At 42.2% G+C, this 22,396-nt stretch overlaps 1 protein-coding gene across 2 annotated transcripts in view; it reads left to right on the top strand.

Annotated features, from left to right (window-relative positions):
• LIN28B (lin-28 homolog B) overlaps window positions 1-20,931 on the top strand; it is an 84,685-nt gene extending 63,754 nt beyond the window's left edge. For both annotated transcript variants that reach the window (XM_057375420.1, XM_057375418.1), the window contains exon 4: window positions 20,562-20,931. In XM_057375420.1, the coding sequence (XP_057231403.1) occupies window positions 20,562-20,931 (370 nt within the window). The remainder of the gene's footprint in view (window positions 1-20,561) is intronic.
• Window positions 20,932-22,396: the final 1,465 nt, after the last annotated feature.

Genomic DNA, 22,396 nt, shown 5'->3' with positions numbered 1-22,396 from the left:
AACATACTCAATAAAAATTGAGTATATCTAGGTCATTGTCAATGTAGGCACTGAACTTCCTGAGGTTTTCTTCCTTTATATGTWCCTATAAATCATGTACACAGAACATCTAGAGAATAAACTTTCATGCACTGGTTCTGTATCTCATGCATGTGTCCATTAATACATGGATGGGTTTTGGGACTCTCCTTGTCACATGTTGGCGTTCCTTGGGGACACACAGCTGGTGTTTAATCATGTCTGATCTAAGTTTGCCAAAACTCTCCCCAACAATTGCAGCAAAATTCTTTAACCAGAATATAGGTGCCATTAAGGTGAAAGGAATTTAAATTTTAGAAAGCAGTGCTGCATTAATTTTAAGTATAAAACATAAGAGGTTTTTTAGCTCTTGTTGATTTTTCTCCACTCTGCTGTACAAGCTGAAGTAATGGGAATCTCCAAGGTTCTGGACAGCGTTAACAGATTTAATCCCTATTTATTATTTTTTCCTGTAGGGGAACTGTGACTTTAAAAGAAAGGGATGCTGCCCCTGACTCTGAAGCCAGGTCTCTGCCAGGGTGCAGTTTCAAATTACCGTGGCCAGGCCAGCTGCCGTGGCCCCCCTGCACCCAGAGCCAGCCTTGTGGTCCTCTCCCCGCAGCGTCGCTGGTGCCGATCTAATTCCTCAAGAGAGCCGGTTCAGGGAGCGTAACTGAGCAAAAACTAATCCTGCAGAAATGAAAGGTACCGAGGAGCAAAGGGACAGAGAGGTGACAGAGCGAGGGACGCCTCTCAGTAACAGCTCCGCGTTCCGTGGGTTTATCTGGTGTGAGAAACCCTACGGGCAGCTCGGCATGAGGCGTGTTGTGCTCTCTGCTCGGCGTGGCAGAGACATTCCCTGCTGGCGGCAGCTTTTTGGCCTCTGCAGCAGGAGCGATAGGAAGTCTGCCCTCGCTGGTGGCAGGTGGTGATTTAAGAGCCAGCGGGGTTCAGGGGAGGAAAGTGTCAGGAACACAAAACCCAGCAGGGAGTTGGGTTTGGCCTCCAAAAGGCCAGAGGTATAATTAGGCATCAGCAAGACCTCGCAGAGGGTTTGGGGAGTGTCCCAGGCGAGGTCTTTTCTATTTGAGCTTCCTCTGTTAGACTGGCGGTAGATCCCACTGCGCACAGTTGCCCACAAGAACGATGGTCTGTGCTTTTYAGCAGAGCTGCAGCTTGTGGTTTTCCTGGCCAGGGAAAGAAAACAGGATGCAAAAAGCAATCCTACCTATTTTAGATGCTTTGGTGCCACCACACCATTAACTTATCTCTGAAACTGTACAGTACCAGGAAATTGGCATCTGACTGGGAAGGTAAGCAGCATTCCTCAGCTCGGTGCCTGACACCCCTTTGGGGYTGGAGAGCAGCCTTAAAAAGCTGCAGTGATCAGGCTTAATTCACTGTTAGCTTCTAGTYTGGCGTTTTAGTACGTATGCAGTGGTCATTTCTCAGTTCCTTTCCTGCCTTTCAGGAGCTGCTCCTCAAAACTTGCAAAATGCAAGCAGTAGGCTTGGAGGAGTCAGCGTGTGGTGTCATCACAGCTCTTCCTTCCCTGCCAGCTTCCGCTAAACAATCTGTTTAATTTTTTTTTTCTGCTTCTCTTGCGTTAGTTTGAAGTGCTGTGAACGATGTGAAGACAATTGGAGATATGTACTAAAACTAGCATTTCCTGCTGTAGTGTTCTGCTACTTCRCATCAATCATATTATCTTCAGTGTGTTACAGTTTCAGAGTCCTACTTGGGAACTTAAATGTACTAAAATTATAGCTGGCCTTCTTTGTGACAAGGAAAAAATAATATAAATTTCACACACACTAACAGAAACTATGTTCTTTCCATCTCATTTTACCACATGCACCAATTATAGAGTGTTTGTATGTCATACAGAACGAGTTACTGTTTCAGCTTTCTTAATGACAGTTCTTCAAAGGAAATTTTCTCACCAAGTGGGAAAGATTATATAAAATCAGCATTTAAAAGTTAGTAGTGCTGTAACACTGAAAGGCAAACTTAAGTGTCAGTAAGTGTGAAACTCAATCTGCAATTCACTCGATGTTGTGTTTTCCAGGCTTCAAAAAAAAAAAAAAGGGAAACATATATCCCCTGATATTTCCAGATGTGTATATTCTCCTAGTTTGTGCTAGGAATCAGTGAGTTCTCCAAGCATTCATAAATGCTGTTCAAGTATAAAAGTAAGTTGTAAAATGCTGTTTTGTGATGTTGAGATAGTAAACTAGCATTATTGCAACTTTTTCAATCTCTCTCAGTTACTGAGAAAGTTAAACAGATGTCTTAAAAAAAACCCCAAACAACCAACCAGTCTGATTTTAGAAAAATTAATTTATGGTAAAGCTCTATGGTGATATTAATACTATTCAGAGTTCCTTTTGTACAAAGAGTGTGGTACTGGCAACTAAAGTCCTGATTTATTGATGACTTCCCTTTCTATAAGACAGCTTATGGTTTTCTTCTTGTCATCACCATCAACCGAAGAAAGTTACCAACTGAATGAATTAATTCTACAAGACTTCATAGGAAAAAATAATTTTGCAGCTATTTTTTCTAACTGATAYGCATGTGATTTAAGCTCTAGTGGCAAGAAGCAGGGTAAGGTATGGAAATGCAGGCAGCTGCCTCTGAAAGAAACAAAGCTTCAAGGAAGCTTAACATGCTGAAATCAAGGGGGGGCATATAATCTCCATCCTAGGGTGCTAAAGTACWGAGCGTCACATCAGTCCAGGGTTATTAACAGCTTTTGCTTTGAGATATGGACTTAGGACTTAAGAATGTTCATGAGAAAAGGACATAAGAACTGCAGGCAATGGCAATCAATCCTGTCCAATCTCAAAATATTTATGACAGCCTTGCATCCTGCTAATGGAGAAGACATGGGAAAAYTAGAAAAAGTGGATGAAGTGCAATGTTAGTTTATCAGTTCAGAATTGTGTCTTATTTTTATTTACCTTGCCTAGTATTTGTGTTTTGTTAACTAGATTATTTTCTTAGACAATGGAAATGTACTAAGGGTAGTATGGTGTTCAAAAATTATTAAGGGAAAACCGTTCATTTAAAGACAGTCCAGTGCATGAACTCTGAAATTGGTGAAAATAGTTCACTGAGCTTTACTTTGTTTTGTACCTCCCATGCTCCCCTGTAATTTATTGTTTAGAATGAGTAATGGTTTTGACAACACAGTGAATATAAAAATGCTGTGCCTTGTGCAGCATCTCCCACTGATGCCAGCACCACCATGTATAGAGCCTTTAAGGACAGCCATATTAAAGAAACATTCAWGTTAAAAATTGCTTTCCTGAGTGGCACCCTACTATTTATGGAAAAGATAAAGGGGTGAGGGACAGAATTTGAACTTCACATTTGTGGGGGAAARCAGAAGTTACCGTGTCCTGCCTTTCCTGCTGGTGTGTCCCCTGTGGTTGCCCTTGGGGACACTGGGGTAAGTTGGTCTTCCCCTTTTCCTGCCAGCCATGGTTGCCCAAAGTGTTTATGTCAGGTTATAGGAACCGCAGGAAAGTGTTTGGCTGGCATTTTGCTGGTTTTGGGGAGCATGTAGGACGGTGGAAGCTGCTTTTCCTGACAGCATCTAGAGCAGTTTGGAGAAAGAAGATAAATGATCAGGTCMTTGATTCCTTACTCCAGTTGGTGCTGAGCTTCAGGTGCCTCCTGTCTCCCTCTCCTAAAGGCACACACACTAACTGGGAATGGCAGGGATAGTATCTGTTTCCGGGAGTAGCATGTCTCCTGTGCCATAGGAGAGGCACTGGCCTGGGAATCAGGTAGCAGGAGTGCAAAAGCAAGCCACTTTGAGCAGATCGGGGAATTTGCTCTGAAGTATTGATTATGGTTTCTCAGCTCTTTTAATAGCCTATTCAAGCTCAGTGTTGCCAAAGCCTCTGTAAGTTTCTGTAAGAGCAGATAATTGTTTGCAGCATCCCTCTAGTGCCATTCACAGGTTGTGCTAACTGTGCTGTCCAAGTCCTCTGCAAAGAGGGAGACACATTGTCTGGTGCTCAGTGGTGCAATTCAGTAGKTTCTGGCTGCTGCCTCCTTTTCCTGAGGTGCAGTTTGCTTTCCTGACAGCAGGCCCATTGGGGAGGAAGGGCCGCAGAGAAGGCTTTGTGCTTTTTTCATCCTGTGCGGAACAGCGTGCGCCACAGCTGGAGCAGACTGGGAGAACAGTGCTCTGCTCTCCCAAAATTATGTTATCTTGCACAGCAACTGGAAACCTGCTAGGCAGCCAGCTGCAGTCTCGTGGGTATTCCATTACCTCTGTGAAGTCATGTGTTGCAGCTTTTCATCAGGAAATGTTTGACAATTCTGCATCATTGCACAGGCATTGCGAGGTATCATCTTCTCCATCACAAATGCYGTACAAATGGCTCTCGGTGTGTAACGATTTGCAAGCATCCCCTGATTTCACGGGCTGAGTCATCTGCTGTGGGCTGTCTATCTCTACTCAAACTTCTCTTACTTCCATTTTCATCTTGAAGGCACAAAAGAGGTCAAGWCAGAGATTTGACCACATTTTCAGAAGGCAGTGATCATTAACAAAAACGATGCAGTCAGAGGTTACCTGGGYTTGGTAGGAAAGAAATTACAACCTGACTGTTGATGAAGTCAGTGATGATTACTTGTGTGATTAAGAACTGCTGGGGCAGAGTCTGAGGCTGCGAGGGAGGCAGAATCTGAGACTTTTGATGAATATTTGGGGTAATGACCCTGAGGTAATGTATGATGTGCTATATAGGTCAGAGTTAGGGTTTGGTTTCCCTCAAGAACCAACAGATCAGGATTTTAAGAAGGGCAGAGGAAGAATAGGGGAGTAGAATGGACCTGCTGCTGCTGCTAACAACCATTAAAAAAATACAAAGCCAGCTGCTCTCAGAGCAGAGCTTGATCCTTTCAGTGCCTTTAACAGCACAGTATATATTCAGAGGAGGGGAATTCATGAGGCCCTATGGACCTACACCATGGCATTACACAAAAATGCAAACCCGAACAATGGGTGGCCTCAGCGGTTCCATCTGGCTCRCCATTAACAAGGTTAAAGTAAAGTGGGTTTCCTTGGCTGTGTCACACGCAATTTACACTTCAGATGCTTTAACTTTGGAGCCAGACCGAAGGGAGTGCCACTCTAAACGCACACGGCAAGAGTCGCCCGAGATGTGTGGTAAACACATTTGGTATTGGTGCTCTTTCAAAGATACTGAGTAGCAGCATTTAGATAATTTTAAAGCACTGTTTCCAAGAGAACTTTTTTTACCAGATAATCTTTTAGAAAATCCTGTCAACAAACTAGAATTGCAGTCAAATATTGTTTGCTCCAAATAATTWAAGGACACGATAATACTAAAGGCTGGATTCAGTAACAGAAGAAATGATCAGAGGCTGCAGAAATGTTGCCACCAGCYTTTCTGGTATGATTACTGCAAAACTTCAGTATGCTTGGAAGCCTAAAGGGATACTGATGCACGTAAGAGTATTCTGTTGTAAAGCGTTCTGCTTTCAGGGCCACCAAAGGACTTAGACAGTAGCATGGTTAACCATTGCAAATAATGACCTTTAAAAAATTTTTGCTCTAGAGAGGCAGTGGTGTGTCAACAGGTACATTGGCCTGTTAACTTCCATGCCATTGAGTGTAATAAGGCATGGGAATTATCACAGCATTTTGCAGAAATTGGGTCCTGTGTCTCAGCTTTGACATGTCTGAGGAAATCCAAGTGTCCTATATGATGTCCCACTCTTGAATTAAAATCGTTGTTGAATGAATATCAGAGTTGATAATTCAATTTCAAAGCTGTTTTATGGTCTGTAAGACAAGCATTTGAGCAGTTACATATGAGGTAAATTAAGTAAAAAAAAAGTTACAATTCCATATCTAAGGTAATTTACAGAGAGACGATACCCCTGTTGCTCCAGAGGTGTTCAAGGCATTCCTCAGGGCGGAGTGAGTGTTGCCTTGAATCACAAATGAACACACTACCAGAGACCTGGCCATCTTGGCTGCCTTTGACCATGAACTGTGAGTTTAGCAGCAGAACAGAACTTGGTATTGCTCCTGAAGTTAAACAATTAACCTTGCATTCCATAAAGCCAGCAGACATCCCTGACTCACAGTTATCCTGGCAGTGTCAGTAGTCTCGCCTTTGGCTCAGGCCATGCTGWTCTTCCTGCTTGGTGAAAGTGCAGTTCTGCTGTGATGGCACACACTGCCTCTGGAGGATGCTGCTGAAAGGTTGGCATCAGCCTCACCAGGGTTGAGCAGTTGCTTTGTGCTTTCCAGGCTTTTCCTTTCCAGCAGGTGAGCAGTCCTGAAATCATAGCTGTGATTACTGTAAATTGGAGCAATTTAGCAAATGTACAATACTGTAAATTTGACAGGCATGTCRAAGTTGGCAGGCTTCTCTCAAAGGCTTCCTGCCCACTGCATTTGAGGCAACTRCAGGCAAAATAAATGGAGCTGAGGAGTCATCTCATGACTAATTGGTGACAAACCATTGACCTTCCCTTCTCTTCTCYCCCTTTTTAGCTGCTGGTCTGTCCATGAGCAGCAGCTTTTGACTCAAGCCTTACCTTAACAATAGCCTCAAAAAGAAAATAGTCTGAAAACTATTCTTGCTGAGCCCTGACAGGTGCAGTGCTTCCACACGAAGCATTGGTAGGAAAATGAAGAAAGAATAACACAGCAAGGCAGAACCTGTGAAGGGGTTAGAAGGAAAATGGTCCAGCTGCAACTTGCATGGGCAGGAAGTGGGAAATACCCCAGCTATGCTCTGCATGAGTGGAGGGACAGTCCTTGAAAAAAACACATTAACCTGAAATCGGACTGGTTGATTTATGGGTAATATGTAAAAGAACGGTGTACAAACCTGTTTCCTTAGAGGAGGGATATTATGTATCTGTGTGCACTATATTTAGAGTGGATTTAACTCAAAGCACACAGCTCAGCTACTTTTTGTCAGTTAAGTTCTTTTCCAGCTCATTGTCTGTAACTGAAAAGAAATTCAGCCGCAGCCACACAGAACAAAGTTCCACATCTGCATCTTGTGCCTGGACTTAAAATGCRTGATTCTTTCATCCACTCTTACACACACACACCTACTGGTGGGGATCAGATGGAATATTGGCAGATTTATGAATCCAGGTAGAAATACAGCATAGATCTGTGTGAAAGCCATGTATGTGCTGTGACCTGCAGGAGTAAATCCCAGACACAGAGTGCCCGTTCCACAYTGTAGTTCCTCTTCAAGAGCGTTTGAGGACAATGGGAATTTCATTGCTTAATCTACTCCCTCCCACCTCCTGACAGTGTTTATCACACCCACAGTTGTGCCAATGCAATGATTTATGATTTTGTYTCAAAACTGGAGGTGTGGTATGAACCAAGCTAAACAAATGCTACAAATTGAAAAGAAAGTAAGTGAATTAACTGAAAATKTGTCCTTTGAGAATTGGCTAGCGTTTTAGTGTCTGCATGGATCATTGCAWGGATCATCCTTAGGAATTTTTGAAAGCAGATCATATGCCTTTGGAAGCATTCTTCTTGGAAATGGGGCTGTTTACTCAGCAATTGCCTTCCATCTATTTTTACATTACCCAAGGAAAAGCTGTGAATGAAATGCAGAATAGCTGAGCTGGAGTCCTGGTCACTGCTTATGGTTCTGGATGGTTTGCAGCATTCAAGCAGGATCCCTGATGCTTCCCTGCATTCTGCCTGGCACGGCACACTGTTGCTGGCTTGTTTTGCAGTACCAAGTATGAAAACAGAAGGGCACCCTGGGAGCTGTCTCTGCTGCTGCCAAGACAGCAAGCAGCGATGGTACTTGCTGTGCAAAGCTTTGCAGAAAGCTGGAGTGAAGGCAAAGCATGGTAGTTTGTTGAGGACATTCTAGTTCAGATCTTTTAATAGTTTAGAAAGTGCTTTCTTCATCTGATTCTTAAATTGGTGATTCCTGCCAGCAGGGAATGAAAAAGATGTGGAGGGAGTTTCAACATTTATGTGAAGTCCAGTTGAACTCATGATAGCCCTCTGTGTAATGTTTCTGTGTAATGTTTTCTGTGTAATTATTTCTGTGTAATGTTTCTGATGTAATTGAAATTACTTTTCACAACTTGTCTATGACTTTTCWTGCTAATGGTTGGACAGTGGTAAATAGCTATAGCAAAGAAAAATTTCACAATCAGGTATTTTATGCATTGTCCAGGATGTGCTAGTTCAGTGAATGGCAATTCATTTGTGGTGTGATCACCATACTGTTGTACTGTTGTACCATAATGGGTTTTTTTTTCCTTGGTTTATCCGATATAATCCCAAGGGGCACCGACTCAGATCCTCAAATCTGTGAGGACCTTGCTTGCCTCTGAAGTCAGTGGRAGTTAGGCATTTAAATATCTAAATTATTGATTATACTTAACAGTGTCACACCGGCTGCCTGTGACAGGGAAAGAAGTTAATGCCACGCTCTCCACCACCAGCTTCTGAGTCTGGGAAGGGTGAGATTTTTCATGACAGAACTTCGTGGGTTGTGCTTGAAATCCAGAGTCCTGTGTGGTGAACACAGTCTCCCTCCATTTTGTGGTTATGTGGAATTGTACATTTCCAGGAATTTTGGATATTTTGATTAGAAGGTTTGTAAGGAGGAGGATCAAAGGGACCTTGATTTAGGAGCAAAGCTTTCTGTCCTTTTATGTTTTCAAGAGTCAGGTTGGTTTAATAAACAATTGATTTGTTCCTGGAATTATCCAGGAATATTAYGGGAAGTGACAGACTTTTAGAAGTCTGGTGCCTTGTCCACTATGGCTGAAACACTTCAGGTGTGACTATTTCCAGCCTCACAGAAGGCATTTGGTTCCTGGATTTGATGTTTAGCTGCTGCCAAGAACCTCAAACCCCAAATTTTACTTGCTGTCGATGTCTTGTGTCAACTGGGATTTTTATGGGGCAGCAGCAACTCTGTGCTCCAGCTTTTACAGCTGAGCCCCTCAGGAATTACCAGGTTGGCTTCTGAGTTCTCCCCTTCACTTGTATGGCCCTTCTAACCTGCTCCAAAGGTCCTTGAGTTCACCACATACCTCACTTGGTGTGAAAGATGTGTTTGSATGCAAATCTTCCCTCCATCAGGAGGTTGCTGTAACCTTCAAATGGCTGTTCAGCCTTTGGAAGGGGATTGCAAATGAGGGTTTCTCATCTTTGCTTTTTGGGGAACAGGGGTCGGTGACCAGTTGCAAGAGGATTTTACCCAGCAGTGGAAGCAGCGCCACCAGATATGGGGCAGAGCGTGCCTGCAGGGGACACAGTGGTGGAGCTCTGGRCCTCCCTCAGGTGCAGAGGGTGAAGAGTTCAGCTCCAAAGCATCTCCTGAGGCCCTGATCCAGCCTGTTGCTGAGAAGCCATGCTCCCTCAAAATTCCCTCCAGTGAGCTCCCTCCTCTCTCTAGCATTGAGCATATATCCAGAATGAAAAAGAGGAATAAATTCAGTTTTCTGTCTAGCTGTGAGGTCAAATCCACTGCCCCAGCTGGTTCAGCTGTGATATTTTAAGGTCTTGTGGCAGAAGGATAGTCCCAGTTTTTCCTGTGGAAGATCTGACACTAGAATAATTAACTGCTCAATGAATAGTAATAATTGTCTCCATAAGCTTATAACAGTATGGTAAATAAACATTAAAGCAGGAAAAAACTGAGTTTCAGTCAGGGCTAATGAACTCCTATGGATTTGACATGTCATATGTTCATTCCTAGCCCCTGCAGTACATCTCAGTCACCTTTCTGCATCTTCAAACGTGCCCAGAGCCTGGGATCTGAGGAGAGCAGACAGATGACCAGCGTTAACTGAGTAATCCTTTATTTTACTGGAAGTCACGATTTTCCTTCCAAATTGGAATAACTTCTAACCATTCCCCTCATAACCATTCCCCAGTTCAGTACMTTGCTGACCTGTGCACGCTTCTTTAAGTGACTGCAGAGACACCCATGCCTTCTTCCACCCCAGCCAGTGACCTGATTTATCACTACACCTTCTGCCCTTGCATTAAAATAAGTTGCCCTTTCTGTCTCCATGCACTTCCATTCGTAATGTGCAGTGTTCCTGCCTTTCCCAGTGAGTGCTGCTGGATAACTGGAGGGCTCTTAGGTTCAGAGTGAAGAGGAACTGCTAACACACAGACATGATGCTGGCACTAACCACTCCTCTGGTTTGTGACTGCTTTCAAAACATAAATTCAGGGCTTCCAAAATGGAAGCTGTGGCTTGGGTGTGAATTTCTGGTCAAAGCTATAGGAAGTTGGTTGTGCTATGTTCAGAGAGCATATCCATTGTGTTTTCCTGTGGCCGGTTTGCTCGATGTCCAGCCTGTAGTGTGTTCCTCCCCTGCTTTCATCACAACTGGGGTGCTTTTATCTGAATCCTTCTTTGCTTTCAAACAKTTTATTTAAGTGCAGGGTTCCTGTTTTATCAAATCTCCTAATTCATCAGTCCTGCCAGAAAAATTGATCCTTGGCCTAAAAACRCCCTTAATTTTGAAATCATTCACTCATTCTTTCTTCAGCTGAAAGGCTGAGCATAAATGGGCAGAAGGCACATCACTCCTCTACCCTTGCCATAATTCTTTGGTTCTCTTTTTTAAACTCTGTGATTTATGCTGTGCTCTGCTTTCAAATGTTACATCAACCAGCAAACACAGATTTACAGGTGGAACAAAGGATTTTCAGCCTGCATTGCTCCGTGGCCTCACAGCTTGTATCAGCCTGACCTCTGCAAYCTTGGCCAAGCAGCCTTGGCTGCTACAGTGTGACTTTTCAGTATTCGTGCACAATGAGAAATCTTTTTCTCTGTTACACTATTAAAGAGAACAGAAAATAAGCTCTGCGATGTCATCAAAATTGCTCTGGATCTACACTCTTGGGATTGAGATCAGAACTAAGGCCCATTAAGATGCTCTGTTTTTGGGAACTAGTAATATTTAAGAAAACTTTTATTAACTTCACTGTTACAATTTTACTGGAGCGATATCACTTAATGTCTATAATCTCAAGCAAGAGGGATAAAGTGATCTAGTTTACCACATACTGTGGGAAACTATTTATGTTCCATTRTTTTTAACTGGTTACAGAATTAACAAAATTCAGAGTAATATGTATTAAACACGTGCCTGAGATTTGCCACCCTGAGGCCAAACAGGGAAAAAGGAAACACCAAATTCTGAATTAACAATAATTTTTATATCCRTAAATGTGCTTTTTATTCTTACCTACACAATTATAATGATAACACTTATTCTTACCTCACTAATTATAGTGAGAATTAACAATGAGGATAAATCTGGTTGTGATATAGGGCAGAATAGTAGAAAATGGCATTATTTCTCTTTTAATTCTCAGGGATCAGGCAGTGTGGGACAACAAGAGTACCTGCCTCAGGTGGGAATTAAAAGCTTTGACATAGAAGGCTTAATCCTGTTGCAGCYGAAATCCTCTCTTCACGCTTTGCTGTTGCTTCCGCATTTTAATGTGRAAAGTTTCAAAATAATTTTTTTTTTCTTTCAGATACTGAAAGCCTCTTAAAAATGTGTTACAGAAAATGCTCAGCCCAGCCATTTAGTAATAGGGTCAATATGAAGCTAGCCCATTTTAGACATCCTAAGATGCAAGTTCAGAATAGCAAATAAGGAGCTTGCCGCTTCCCTTCTCAGTCACTGCAATCAGAATGATGCAGATTTTGCCATTAAAGTGTGGCTACAGAGCATCTRAATTATTTAATTRTTCTTGTGGGTATTGAATGGGTGCTGTTYTAAGGAAAACCACCCACCATGTGTGATGCCCTKTYGTGTCACAGTTGGGATAGGAAGCCCTCCATGTGATTCATGTGAGGTGACTTTATCAGTGCCATGAGCTCTGGAAAGAGCCCCWGTAGGGATGGCTGGCATGGTCTCCTCATAGGGACTGTGTCAGACAGTAACCATCCCTTTGTTTCTGAAGAATGAAATGAAAATGTGAGCTGCTGGTCAATTCCTGCAGTCTTTAACACTAGTGAAGCCTATATTTGTGCAAGTCATGTAATTCAGTGTATGTAGAAGGAGAATCCATTCCAAGGGTAGGATCTCAGTCAGCCCATACTCCTGTCACCAGGTATTTGTGAATCTTTGTGCATGATACTGATTTAGATGAGATACCTAAAGTCTTACAACTCTGAACTGGTATTTGGGGAGGAAGAATASGTTATGAACTTCCAGAGCAGCTTTCTTCCTCCTCATTCTCTACCACTGGCTTCAATGCTCCACCCTTCTGCCAGGATGCTATTTGCTGTTTCCTGCTGTTGTGAGTTGTGACTTATATTTGCTGCTAATRTTAGTGATAAAATGAGTAACAAAATGGAAAAGGCAGTTTTTAACAACTGATTCCCAGTTACCTACTRCCCTTTTATCTCATCTGTGGATTAACTGATCAGGGGATGTGGAAACCCTGGAACCAGCTCTGCTGAGAGGCAGATAAGGTCAGGCATGCCTCTTAGCTCATGAACAGCACCTCACTGACCCAGAAAGAGTTGAGCCGGTTTTATGCAGCGTGCATCCTTATCCACATGGCCAGGAGGCTCAAGCCACCTCTGTGAAAGGCTTCTRGTGTTACCGAGCTGGGCTTCTGTAAACAGGGGCACGGAGCAGCACTTTGAGCACAGGCACCCGAGGTGTGCTTAGCTCTGGCCACCCCAGCACCAGCCCAGCACCCGAGCTGGCTCTGGCAGAGGGCTGCACATGTGGGGTACCCACAGCAGCAATGCCCAGAGCCAACCCCAGGCTGCCTCTCCACCAACATGAACTGTGCAAAATGCTCCTTAAAAAATTACCACATACGGAACTGTTTTCRCTGAGAAACTGGTTTCTTTTATTATTCCCACAGAAATGAAAGCTTACAAGGGAAATTTGTGGTTGAGAATATTTGTGTGTGTGGTTTCATAGTGCAAAAAGATTAGTAGACTTATTTGAAGTCATGGTGTAATCTTTCACGTTTGAAATGTGTGATATATGACTGTTTAAAGCGTAACTTCCTTAAGCCATCGCTGATTCTGTATCTGCTTTATCTGGATGGGTTAAAGCTATTAAAATATACACATTCTTTTCATGCTATATTGATACTRTTGGAGCAAAACCATCTTTCATTTTATTTAGATACAAAGACCTCACTTTGTAAATTGTTATTKCAGGAGATTTTAGCTCTTAATATAAAGAAAACCCTTTAGTTGTAATAATGAAAATACATCCAAGTCATTCCTSCGTGAGGTTGCATTTCCTAAGGAGTTTTGTGTGATTATGTGAAAAATAATTTTCGTCCAAGCCTGTAAAGGGAGCTGARTGGATAGTAGAGATAAGGTTTCATGGAAAGGAAGAAAGAATGGAAATGACATTGCTGAAGTTATTTTTTAAGAGCTGCTGTCTCTGTAGTCATTTCCATTTTTGTAGTGAAAAAGGCTGCATTTTGTGCATTTTGAGCCACCTTTCTCTTTCATTGTTGTTCTTGGTTGCAAAAAACAAAACAAAACAACAAAACCCCCATCGCCTTCCAGTAAAATTGTATTAGCARATTTTAAACAATTTTATTTCCTCATGAACTTAAGCTAAATTGTATCCTGACAGGCCTGATTTATCAGGCAAATGCCCCACGTTGTTTTTCAGCTTCTTTGTTGGGGGGAAGGGGGAGGGGAAAGCCGAGCAACAAAAGACCGTAACCTATTGATATTACTTCTGTGATACACTGGGGAAAATAGATTGATTTAGAACTAACCACAGAAAACTAGTCGATCTGATGAGTTTACAACAGAGCATTTTTATTTATTTATTTGTAACAAGAGTAAACATCATCAATATTCCACCCTGTGTTATTGGAAGCCTCGCAGACAGTGGGTTTGTGTCAGCGTGCTGGGGCTATCTGTAAAATGAAAGAAGGCAAGCTTAAAAAAAAATGGATGGACCTTGTTTTTCTCACAAAATTGAAAGTCTTGGACCTCTGGTACATTATCACGAGTTGTAGGAATCACAGGACAAATAGATAGGTGAGCATGTCTATTGTATTTCTTATTTTTTTCTTTAGGAGGTTTTTTTTTTAATTGTATTTTTGTTATATATCTCAAAAAGCTAGTAAAGCACAGGAAATTTTCTRACTGAATTTCACTGAAGAATGCCAGCCTGCAATTAACTTTCCCAGCATGTCGCCTCTGCACGGTGTTTTGCATGAATGAGGAGTTCAGGGTAGCAAACACTCACAGGACCAGCACAAACCTAAATGTGGCACCAGTGTGCCATTTTCTGAATTGATAATATGCTGTTTTACAACATTCTTGATTAAAAATACTTACAGTTTTAAAATTAAACTGATTTTTTTCCCCCATGGATTGGTAAATGAGGGTGCTAGTGAGGTTTTTTGCCTCATTGTAAGCCTGCTTGATGGACAAACCATAAATGCTGTGATGAAGGCGGTAAATATTCTTTTCTCTCGTTTATTTAACAAGGTAATTTCACTTGACCTTGAGTTATTATTTCAGTAGCATTTCAGTATTCACTATTTTGAATTTTTATACCTTATTAGAGTGTTTTCAAAGTTTCCTGTATTCTCTCCTGCGTTCAGCTACAACTTAAGAATTAAAGGTTGATAACCCRAACGTTGTGAACCGCAGCAACGTGAATGTGACCTGGAACATTCCATCCATTTCCCTCTCAGAGGGCACGAGCAGAGTGCCTACATTCCGCTCGTCTTCTGTGTGTCTTGTTTTGTTTTGTCACCAGTGGTTTTATCCTTCAAAAACAAAGAAGTTTGGGCCACTTCTGTGCATGTGAATTCCCTGTTGGGTGCAGAGAGGAGTCCAGCAGAGCTTGGCAATGAGGGAGCACCACCTTGCACAGCAGCCAGGCTCATTTCTGTGCCCCATGATTTTTTTAATAATGACAGGCTAACTTTGTGTTTCCTGAGGTTTAATGCTGCTTAAAAGTGGATTATGGCGGGAGGGGGAGGGAAATGGTGCATCTTCCAAAACACGGGAAGTCTCCCGGTAAAAKTGTGGATGAAGGAATGAACTGCCAGCAGTGTCCAGTGCAAGGGTCCCAACATCTCCCCGATTCCTCCCTTGCCATGGACTCCTACTTCTCCTGCAACCAAACTTGTTTTATTTTCCAGGGGCAGTTGTTGCCTGTTTTTAGGTTGCAGGGATTGCAGCCTCATATTTAGTTTCAGCATTTTTTGCTCTAAAAGGATGATGTCTGTGTGGACCGTTTTAAGGCATAAGAGTAATGAATGGCCTGTTTCAAAATTACTCAAAACTGGTTTTGGATTTTTTCACTTGTAAGTGCAAGGCTTCAGCAAAGAGGATTTTCATATTAGTAAGTAAAAGTGCTTAGTCTTTYTATAATACAGTAATATACAGGAAATGCCAGTTTAGCAGTGATCAGCTGTGATTCTGTCAGCCTTTGGGTGCTGCTGTGACAAATTTGATATCCAAGATATGGTTACTACAATGTTTAAGTAATTCATTAAAATGTATTTATCATAGAATCACAGAATGSTTTGGSTTGGAAGGAACCTTAAAGACCATCTGGTTCCAACCTCCCCTCCAAGGGCAGGAACACCTTCCACTAGACCAGGTTGTTTAGAAACCCCCGTCCCACCTGGCCTTTCAAGTTGTAACAAAGACAACTTGAAATTAGCACATCGTCAATAGTCCAGACGATCCTTTTAGCCCTGCTGAGGTGTTGGAAGTCTTTTTCACTGTCCCAGGTGGTGCCTGAGCGGGCACATTCCACCCTGAGCTTTTCTAAGTGTCACATCCAGTAGTGAAAAGCATCCCTWTGCACTCTTTCATGGCCTGATTTTCAAAATAAGTCACTGGAACCTCAAAGAGTGAAAATCTTAGGTATGTCTAAGAGCCATAGTTTCTGTTAAATCATGGATAGTTTAACCTCCCTTTGCAGCCCTTTGCAAAATACAGCTGCAGAAATCTGCTTCATGTTCCATCTATCCTTCTTTAGCTATGTAGTGAAAGTAATGGCTGAAAAGGACAGCACATTTAGGTACGATTTTAAACATTTCATTTACGCTTTAACTGCGCAGTTGCATTCAGTGTGTTGTAACAGCGCCTCACGTGCACATAGTGTTAGAATTCCATGCTATTTTTCAAGACATGAATGTTGCGAGATGGAGTATTGTTAACCAAGAATCACTTTTTTTTGTTGCCTGATAGCATTCAGAAAGGAAGAACAAAAGAGGAATTGGTGTGGAGTATATCCTGATGAATTATTATCTTCCTCTGACTGTACCCCCTTTCCTCCCTTTCCTATTTCTGTTAGATGTTAACCCCTTATTCCCTGTTCCCCCTCCCCCAAGTCAGTCACTAGGGTAATTTTACAGCTTTTTCCCTCAACAGTCTCAAGCTACACATACTATTCTCTGCTCATCATATGTATTGGATTATCATCTAAATTATATTATAAAACAGCTCAAAGAAGCAAGCAGTTGTGTTTACCCTACCTAGTGCTGCTTAACCCATCTGAGCTGTTGCTGTGGAAAATGTATTTGCAAGGCAGGGGTATTGTTGTTTTAGAAAATCTAGGGCTGGGGTGTGCTTCCTGAGTAGGAGTATCTGATTGCTGGAACAAGGGAAAAAAGCTAAAGACCAGATAGTATCATTTGGTTGTGAAATTGAGTACATCTAATCAATTTCCGTCATTAGATTCTTGCAATTAATATAGCATCGTTTATGTTGGAATCTGTACACTTTTGCTTCTTCATGTTTCATTGAATATGTATGGTTCTATTCAATCACAAATCCATAGTGAATTTAGGAGCTCTTTTTTTAACCTTGCTATATGTTCTTTTCTTTCTTCATTAGCAGGTATTAATGTTACAGATTTTTTGAGAGTATTGAAATACAATGCTAGASAAGTTCCTCAAGGTGTTCCTTTATTAAGATGTTCATCTTTTTTATATAAAAAAAAGTCACCCTGATTCACCTCCCTGTCAGTGCTGTAGTGAAGAAAGGATTTTCCGTTAGGATAATTGCTGTCTCTTTATGTTTTTGAGCCTGAAGCTACCTAGCAAATCATGGAAGCCTACTGTGAGAAAGACAATCCTATTTTAGCAAATCCTTCTTACTTTTGTTCTTTGTAAGTGCCGATTCTATTATAATTGCACTTCCAAGGGCTTTTTGTGTTTTATTCATTTAATGGTATAATTTACATATAAACTTGCATTTTGTATTTAAGCTAAGGTACATCTTTTCTGTGCTGCTTCTGAAATGAAGAGATGCTTGCTATGGTTGCACTAACCTAGAGGTTTTGTGAACAGAATCGAATGAGAATTGGTCAGTTTTCCTAGCAGGAGGCAGCTGGTGTGTTGTTCTTTGTATTATGTACATAGAGGTGTGAATGTGTGAGCTTCCACGTGCACTCGTGCTCTCAGGTTTGTGCTCTCAGGTTTCGTGATGTTGTGAGGTAAGGACACACAGCAGGGAGGAGCAAAGAGCTGAGGCGCTCAGGAAAGGGTTAATGCCATGCCTTAGTGCCTGGGGATGATGCTGTGTATCATTTGGGAGCTCTTGAGGTAGATAACTACTTCCATTTTGGTGTAAATCCCCTGAAAAGRGAAGGCATTTCAGAGCAGGTGAGATCTGTTCTCCTGGTAAGAGTGATTATCAAGCAATGAATTCTTATTTAAAAGAACTGAATAAATACCACCCTCCCGTGTAAGTCCAGGTAYACCCTGCCTGGCACATACATATTCTAATGTGACCTCACCCACATGCTTGAGTTGGTTGGTAACAAAAAACATCCCCAAAAAGCCAAATCAGARTTTAATCACGACTACTTCTGATAGAGGTTTCTCTTTTACAGTGACAATTTACTGGCAATTTAAATAATTGCAAGGAATTACAATATTTTGCAAACAGGATGTGTTGATAAGTATATATGCCAAGGGTGRCAGAGGCCCTTGAGTGGAAGCAGGGCCCTGACAGCAGGTTTTTGGCCAGTTGGTGAGGTGAAGTGGTYGGCAGTGCATGCCATAGTGACTGAWTAAATWGATTTGTCCATGGGTACTACCTACCCTGCTCCTTTACCCTATTTTCAAACTTTTTGTTTATTTTAACAATTCTAAATAGATGGGATATTAAGGGAAAAAAAGAAATGTGCAAATGCTTTCACAGCTGTAACATTCCATATTCCTAATTAAGATAAAATACACGGTTTCCAGAATGTCTGCACACTCCTATGCTATAGTGTATTACAATGCACTTATCCCAGGGACAAGTACGCTGCTAAAAACTGATGATAAAGGTAATGATAAACATAATTCTCTATTAYAACCTAAATTACAATCAATACCACATTTGTGGATTCATAGGTGTATTTATTGGAAGGGGAGAAGGTAAAACATTCAAAGATTTTTACTTGTTGCAGTTCTTTCGTTTCTCTAATTGCAAGGCTCATTTCCATATTGTTTTATCCAGAAAGTGTTTAGAAAGCTTGTAGTGGAAACACAGCTGAATGCCAGTTAGAAAGACTGAATGCTGAACATACTGTTAAGTGGGAGTCACTAATTAAAAAATACCTGAAATGATTTGGGGAAGAGTAGTCAGAGGGATACTGTTTAATAGCTTGCATTTTTTTTTTTAACTGTAGGAGAAAAAAGCTTGATGTTTCTGCCTTAGATCAGGATGTTTGGATTTTACAATATACTTAGTATGTCATTTCTCTTCCTGTGCTAGAGAAATCAATACTAAGTGATAATGGGGCTTGTACTGCTATTTTCTTTGTGATTCAAGGGAAGCTTTSTTAGACTCTGTGTCTCTTCATTGGGTTAGTCTGTAGTATATGCAGACAGGGCARTGTAAGCATAGTCTTCAAATTCCACTGAAAAATCACATCAAATTTCAGTGCAGTGGTGACATCAAAATGGAACCAGTTCACCTAAAACCTATTAATGCAGTTGTAGAAGTGCAGCGTTCACTGGGTTTGGTTTCTTCTTACTCATTTTTAGTGAAGATACAACAATAAATTACAATAATTTCTGAAAGATTAATGAAGTTCTGTTCATCATTTAACTTCTTTATATTATAGGTCAGTCTTGTAGGACATGGTGGCATGCAGCATGCCATGAGCAACTTGTGCTGTTTTTTCGTTTGTCTGTGGAAATGAAGATATGGTTGATGTCTTGCTACTCGTGATGAAGGGGTGTGAAGTGGGCGGTGCCAGGGATTGTATCTTGGAGTGGGTTTACAAGTGTTAACGGCCATTTGGCAGTCTTTAAAAAAAAATTACACAGGTTTTGTCAATAGCATTTCTTTGCAAGGTAAAGCAAGTTTAGTAGATGAGACTCGGGCTGTACATACAGCTTTGCATGAACTAAACTTCTTGATATTGGATAAACAAGTAGAGACTACTAAATACTAGGTGAAATAGTCAAATAGTGCCTTGGTACTTTCAAGGAACCTGAAAATGTAAAATATCTTTATGGGGGSTTGATCCAGAACATGTTGCAGTATTTTGTACATAGTTACATTCTTATTTTTTTAATCCTTGACTCCATAGACTTAAGTACTTCTGCAATCATTTTTTAAAATTAGTTGATGATTAAAGAAAAGAAAACCAAGAAAAAATAGGTTTAGTTCTTTCCAGTAGCATGTTCGATTATTATAAATTGTCTATGCATTCAATGCAAGTTTTGTAAAACAAAGAAACAGATACCATACAAAAATAGCCAAAACAAAAAAACTTAGTGGTGCACATGAGGTCACCATGCCAAAGGCGTGTAATTATTTCTTTGTAGCCTGTGYTAGAATAATGTAATCCAATAACTGGTGTTCCTGGTGCGTGTTACAAAGGATTCAGTAAGGAATTACTGGCGRGTTCTTCAGGACTCCCCTGGCTAACAAGGTTAAATAGAGGGTCTTTGTGGGCTTCAGCCATTTCTGGGAAATGTGGGACAAGCCCTGTCCGTGAGGCTGGAGGAGGCTTCTGCCCGCCTCGGCTCCCGGGAGCGCATCCCATGGAAAGCGGCACCCCSGTCACAACCGTGTGCACGTGGTTCGGGAGTTTTGAGGGAAAACAAGCACACCCTGCTTCCTGACTCTTGCCGGGGCTTTATTGCTTTTATTTTGGCCCGAACCCGTAAATGGCATTACAAACCCTTGGCCCCCGTGCAGAGGTTCGACGCAGAGCCGCTGCTCGCCATGCCTGGTGGAGCCCTGGGACACAGCCAGCGCCTGGCTCATGGCACGGCACCGTGTCCCCTCGGGTTTGGTGTTCCCTGGCTGACAGCACCGTGTCCATCGGGACCTGGCTGCGGGAGCGGCCCAGCCGGAGCATCCCCGCCCGGCGCGGCGGCGGCGACAGCGACACGGGGACAGCGGGACGCGCCAGTCCGGGCGGGCGGGCAGGGACACGGGATGGCGATGTCTGGAGATCTGCTGCCCTCTAGTGGGGTCCGCGCCCGCGGAAACCTTCCCGCTGAGCGCTGCTTTGCTAAACTCGCTCTTTCTCTTTGGTTTTAGATGCTACAACTGCGGTGGCCTCGACCACCACGCTAAAGAATGTAGTCTACCTCCGCAGCCAAAGAAGTGCCATTACTGTCAGAGCATCATGCACATGGTGGCGAACTGCCCCCATAAAACTGTCTCGCAGCAGCCCGCTAGTTCTCAGGGAAGACACGAGGCCGAACCGCAGCCTTCCACYTCTGCCTTGCTGAGAGAAGGGGGAGGAACGCACGGCTTCTCGTCTCCATCGCACTCTCAGGAAGGCAGGTCGGAGATCTCGGAGCGCTCGGGCAGGTCGCCACAGGAACCTTCGTCGAGTAAGTTGTCCGCATCGCCTGAAGAACCGAACAGAAAGGGGCCTTCTGTTCAGAAAAGGAAAAAAACTTAATGCTTTTGTCATAATGTTCCGTTTTCTTTACCCTCTTGGGATGTCTACCTCATGCAAGTACAGGGGAAATAATTTCATTATCAGTAGCTGACCTGGAATTTTAACTACTGTTGAGGAACTGTGAATTTTTTTTTTTTTTCTTTTCTTTAATAGACAAATCACTCCAAGCAAAATACATTTGAGCAGGGTGCATTATGTTTTACTTCCTGTGTGTGTGTGTGAGTGTGCATGTGCGTATGTGTATGTGTACATATCTATAAATATATATTTTTCCATCAGCTCATTCTCCAGATCCTACCAGATATTACTGTGAAGCAATAGTCACGGTATCCAGTGTTCCTGAACTCATTCCTAGAACCTGTTTCCAAACCTGTTCAAAAAGCAAACAAGAAAACCCAAGAAATCTCACAYAGAAACAAACCAAAACTGATAAACCACACATAGAACTGAGAGCAAGACTGTTACTTCTCTTGCAAACCAAAGGATACTTTCATATTTTGAAGCTGCCATATGGTACTAAAGATACTAAGACATCCCCCATACCATCAATTTGAAATACTCCCTTTTTCATCTGCACAAAGTATCAAAACCCACCCTCTCCCCATGCCAGTGCAGAGCAGTGACATGACTCAAGACAACTCTTGTTGCCACCACGCTTTGTTGGTGAGGAGTTTAAAGCTCCAGAAAAGACAATGAATGTGTAGTTTCTGTGATGGTTTCTCAAAAAGTTTTGTTAAATTAATATGATTGTAACTGTAATTTAGATGTCTGTTGTGTAGGGGAGTATGTGTAAGTTGTTACCAAACAGACCCTTTTGAATGGTGTCAGGATGCCATCCTGGYTGGCCATTTGTATTCTGTGAACATTTAGGGGACCTTGGTGGCAGTAGAAGCAGCAGCAGCAGCAATTTCTCTTGGTCCCAAGTAGCATCCCTCARTTTGAAGGGTCTTCCCCCTTACTTTCAGTTGAAATACCATGGAGAGAACTCCCTGGAGATTGTTATTGTTGTTGTCTGTTTGGATTTTAAAGAAAACAAAATGCAAAACTGTTGAGATCCTGGGCTAAATAGTTTCTTAAGAATTAAGGTTGATGGGTACTTGGGGTTGYTCAGCCAGCCTCCCATGCTGATGACAGGGCATATGGGCAGAGCAGCCTGAGTGAAGGCATCTGCAGGTTTGCCAGGAGCCCTGGGCATCATCTCCTTCCTCCGAACTGGGGGCTGCTGCTGACCAGCCTTGGTCCAGGGTGCACTAGGACCACACAGTTCTGTGTGAAAGAGGAGAAAGATTGGTGGCCTCAGAGTGAGACTCCCTGGGCTGCAGGCTTTGCTCGGGGTTAATAGAGTTGGAGCCTATCAAAACTTCAAGTCACTTTCCATTTGTAACTTTTGAATTACCAAGTCATACATAAGATAACATACTCTGACAAATCCCATTGTGGATGTAAGTTAATTAGAGAAACCTGT

This window comes from Malurus melanocephalus, unplaced genomic scaffold (assembly GCF_030028575.1).
Source record: "Malurus melanocephalus ecotype Western Australia unplaced genomic scaffold, MMel_1.1 scaffold_248, whole genome shotgun sequence".
In the NCBI taxonomy this organism is placed as follows: Eukaryota; Metazoa; Chordata; class Aves; order Passeriformes; family Maluridae; genus Malurus; species Malurus melanocephalus.
The sequence above is the reverse complement of the archived record's forward strand: the minus strand, read 5'-3'. Positions and strand labels throughout refer to the sequence as shown.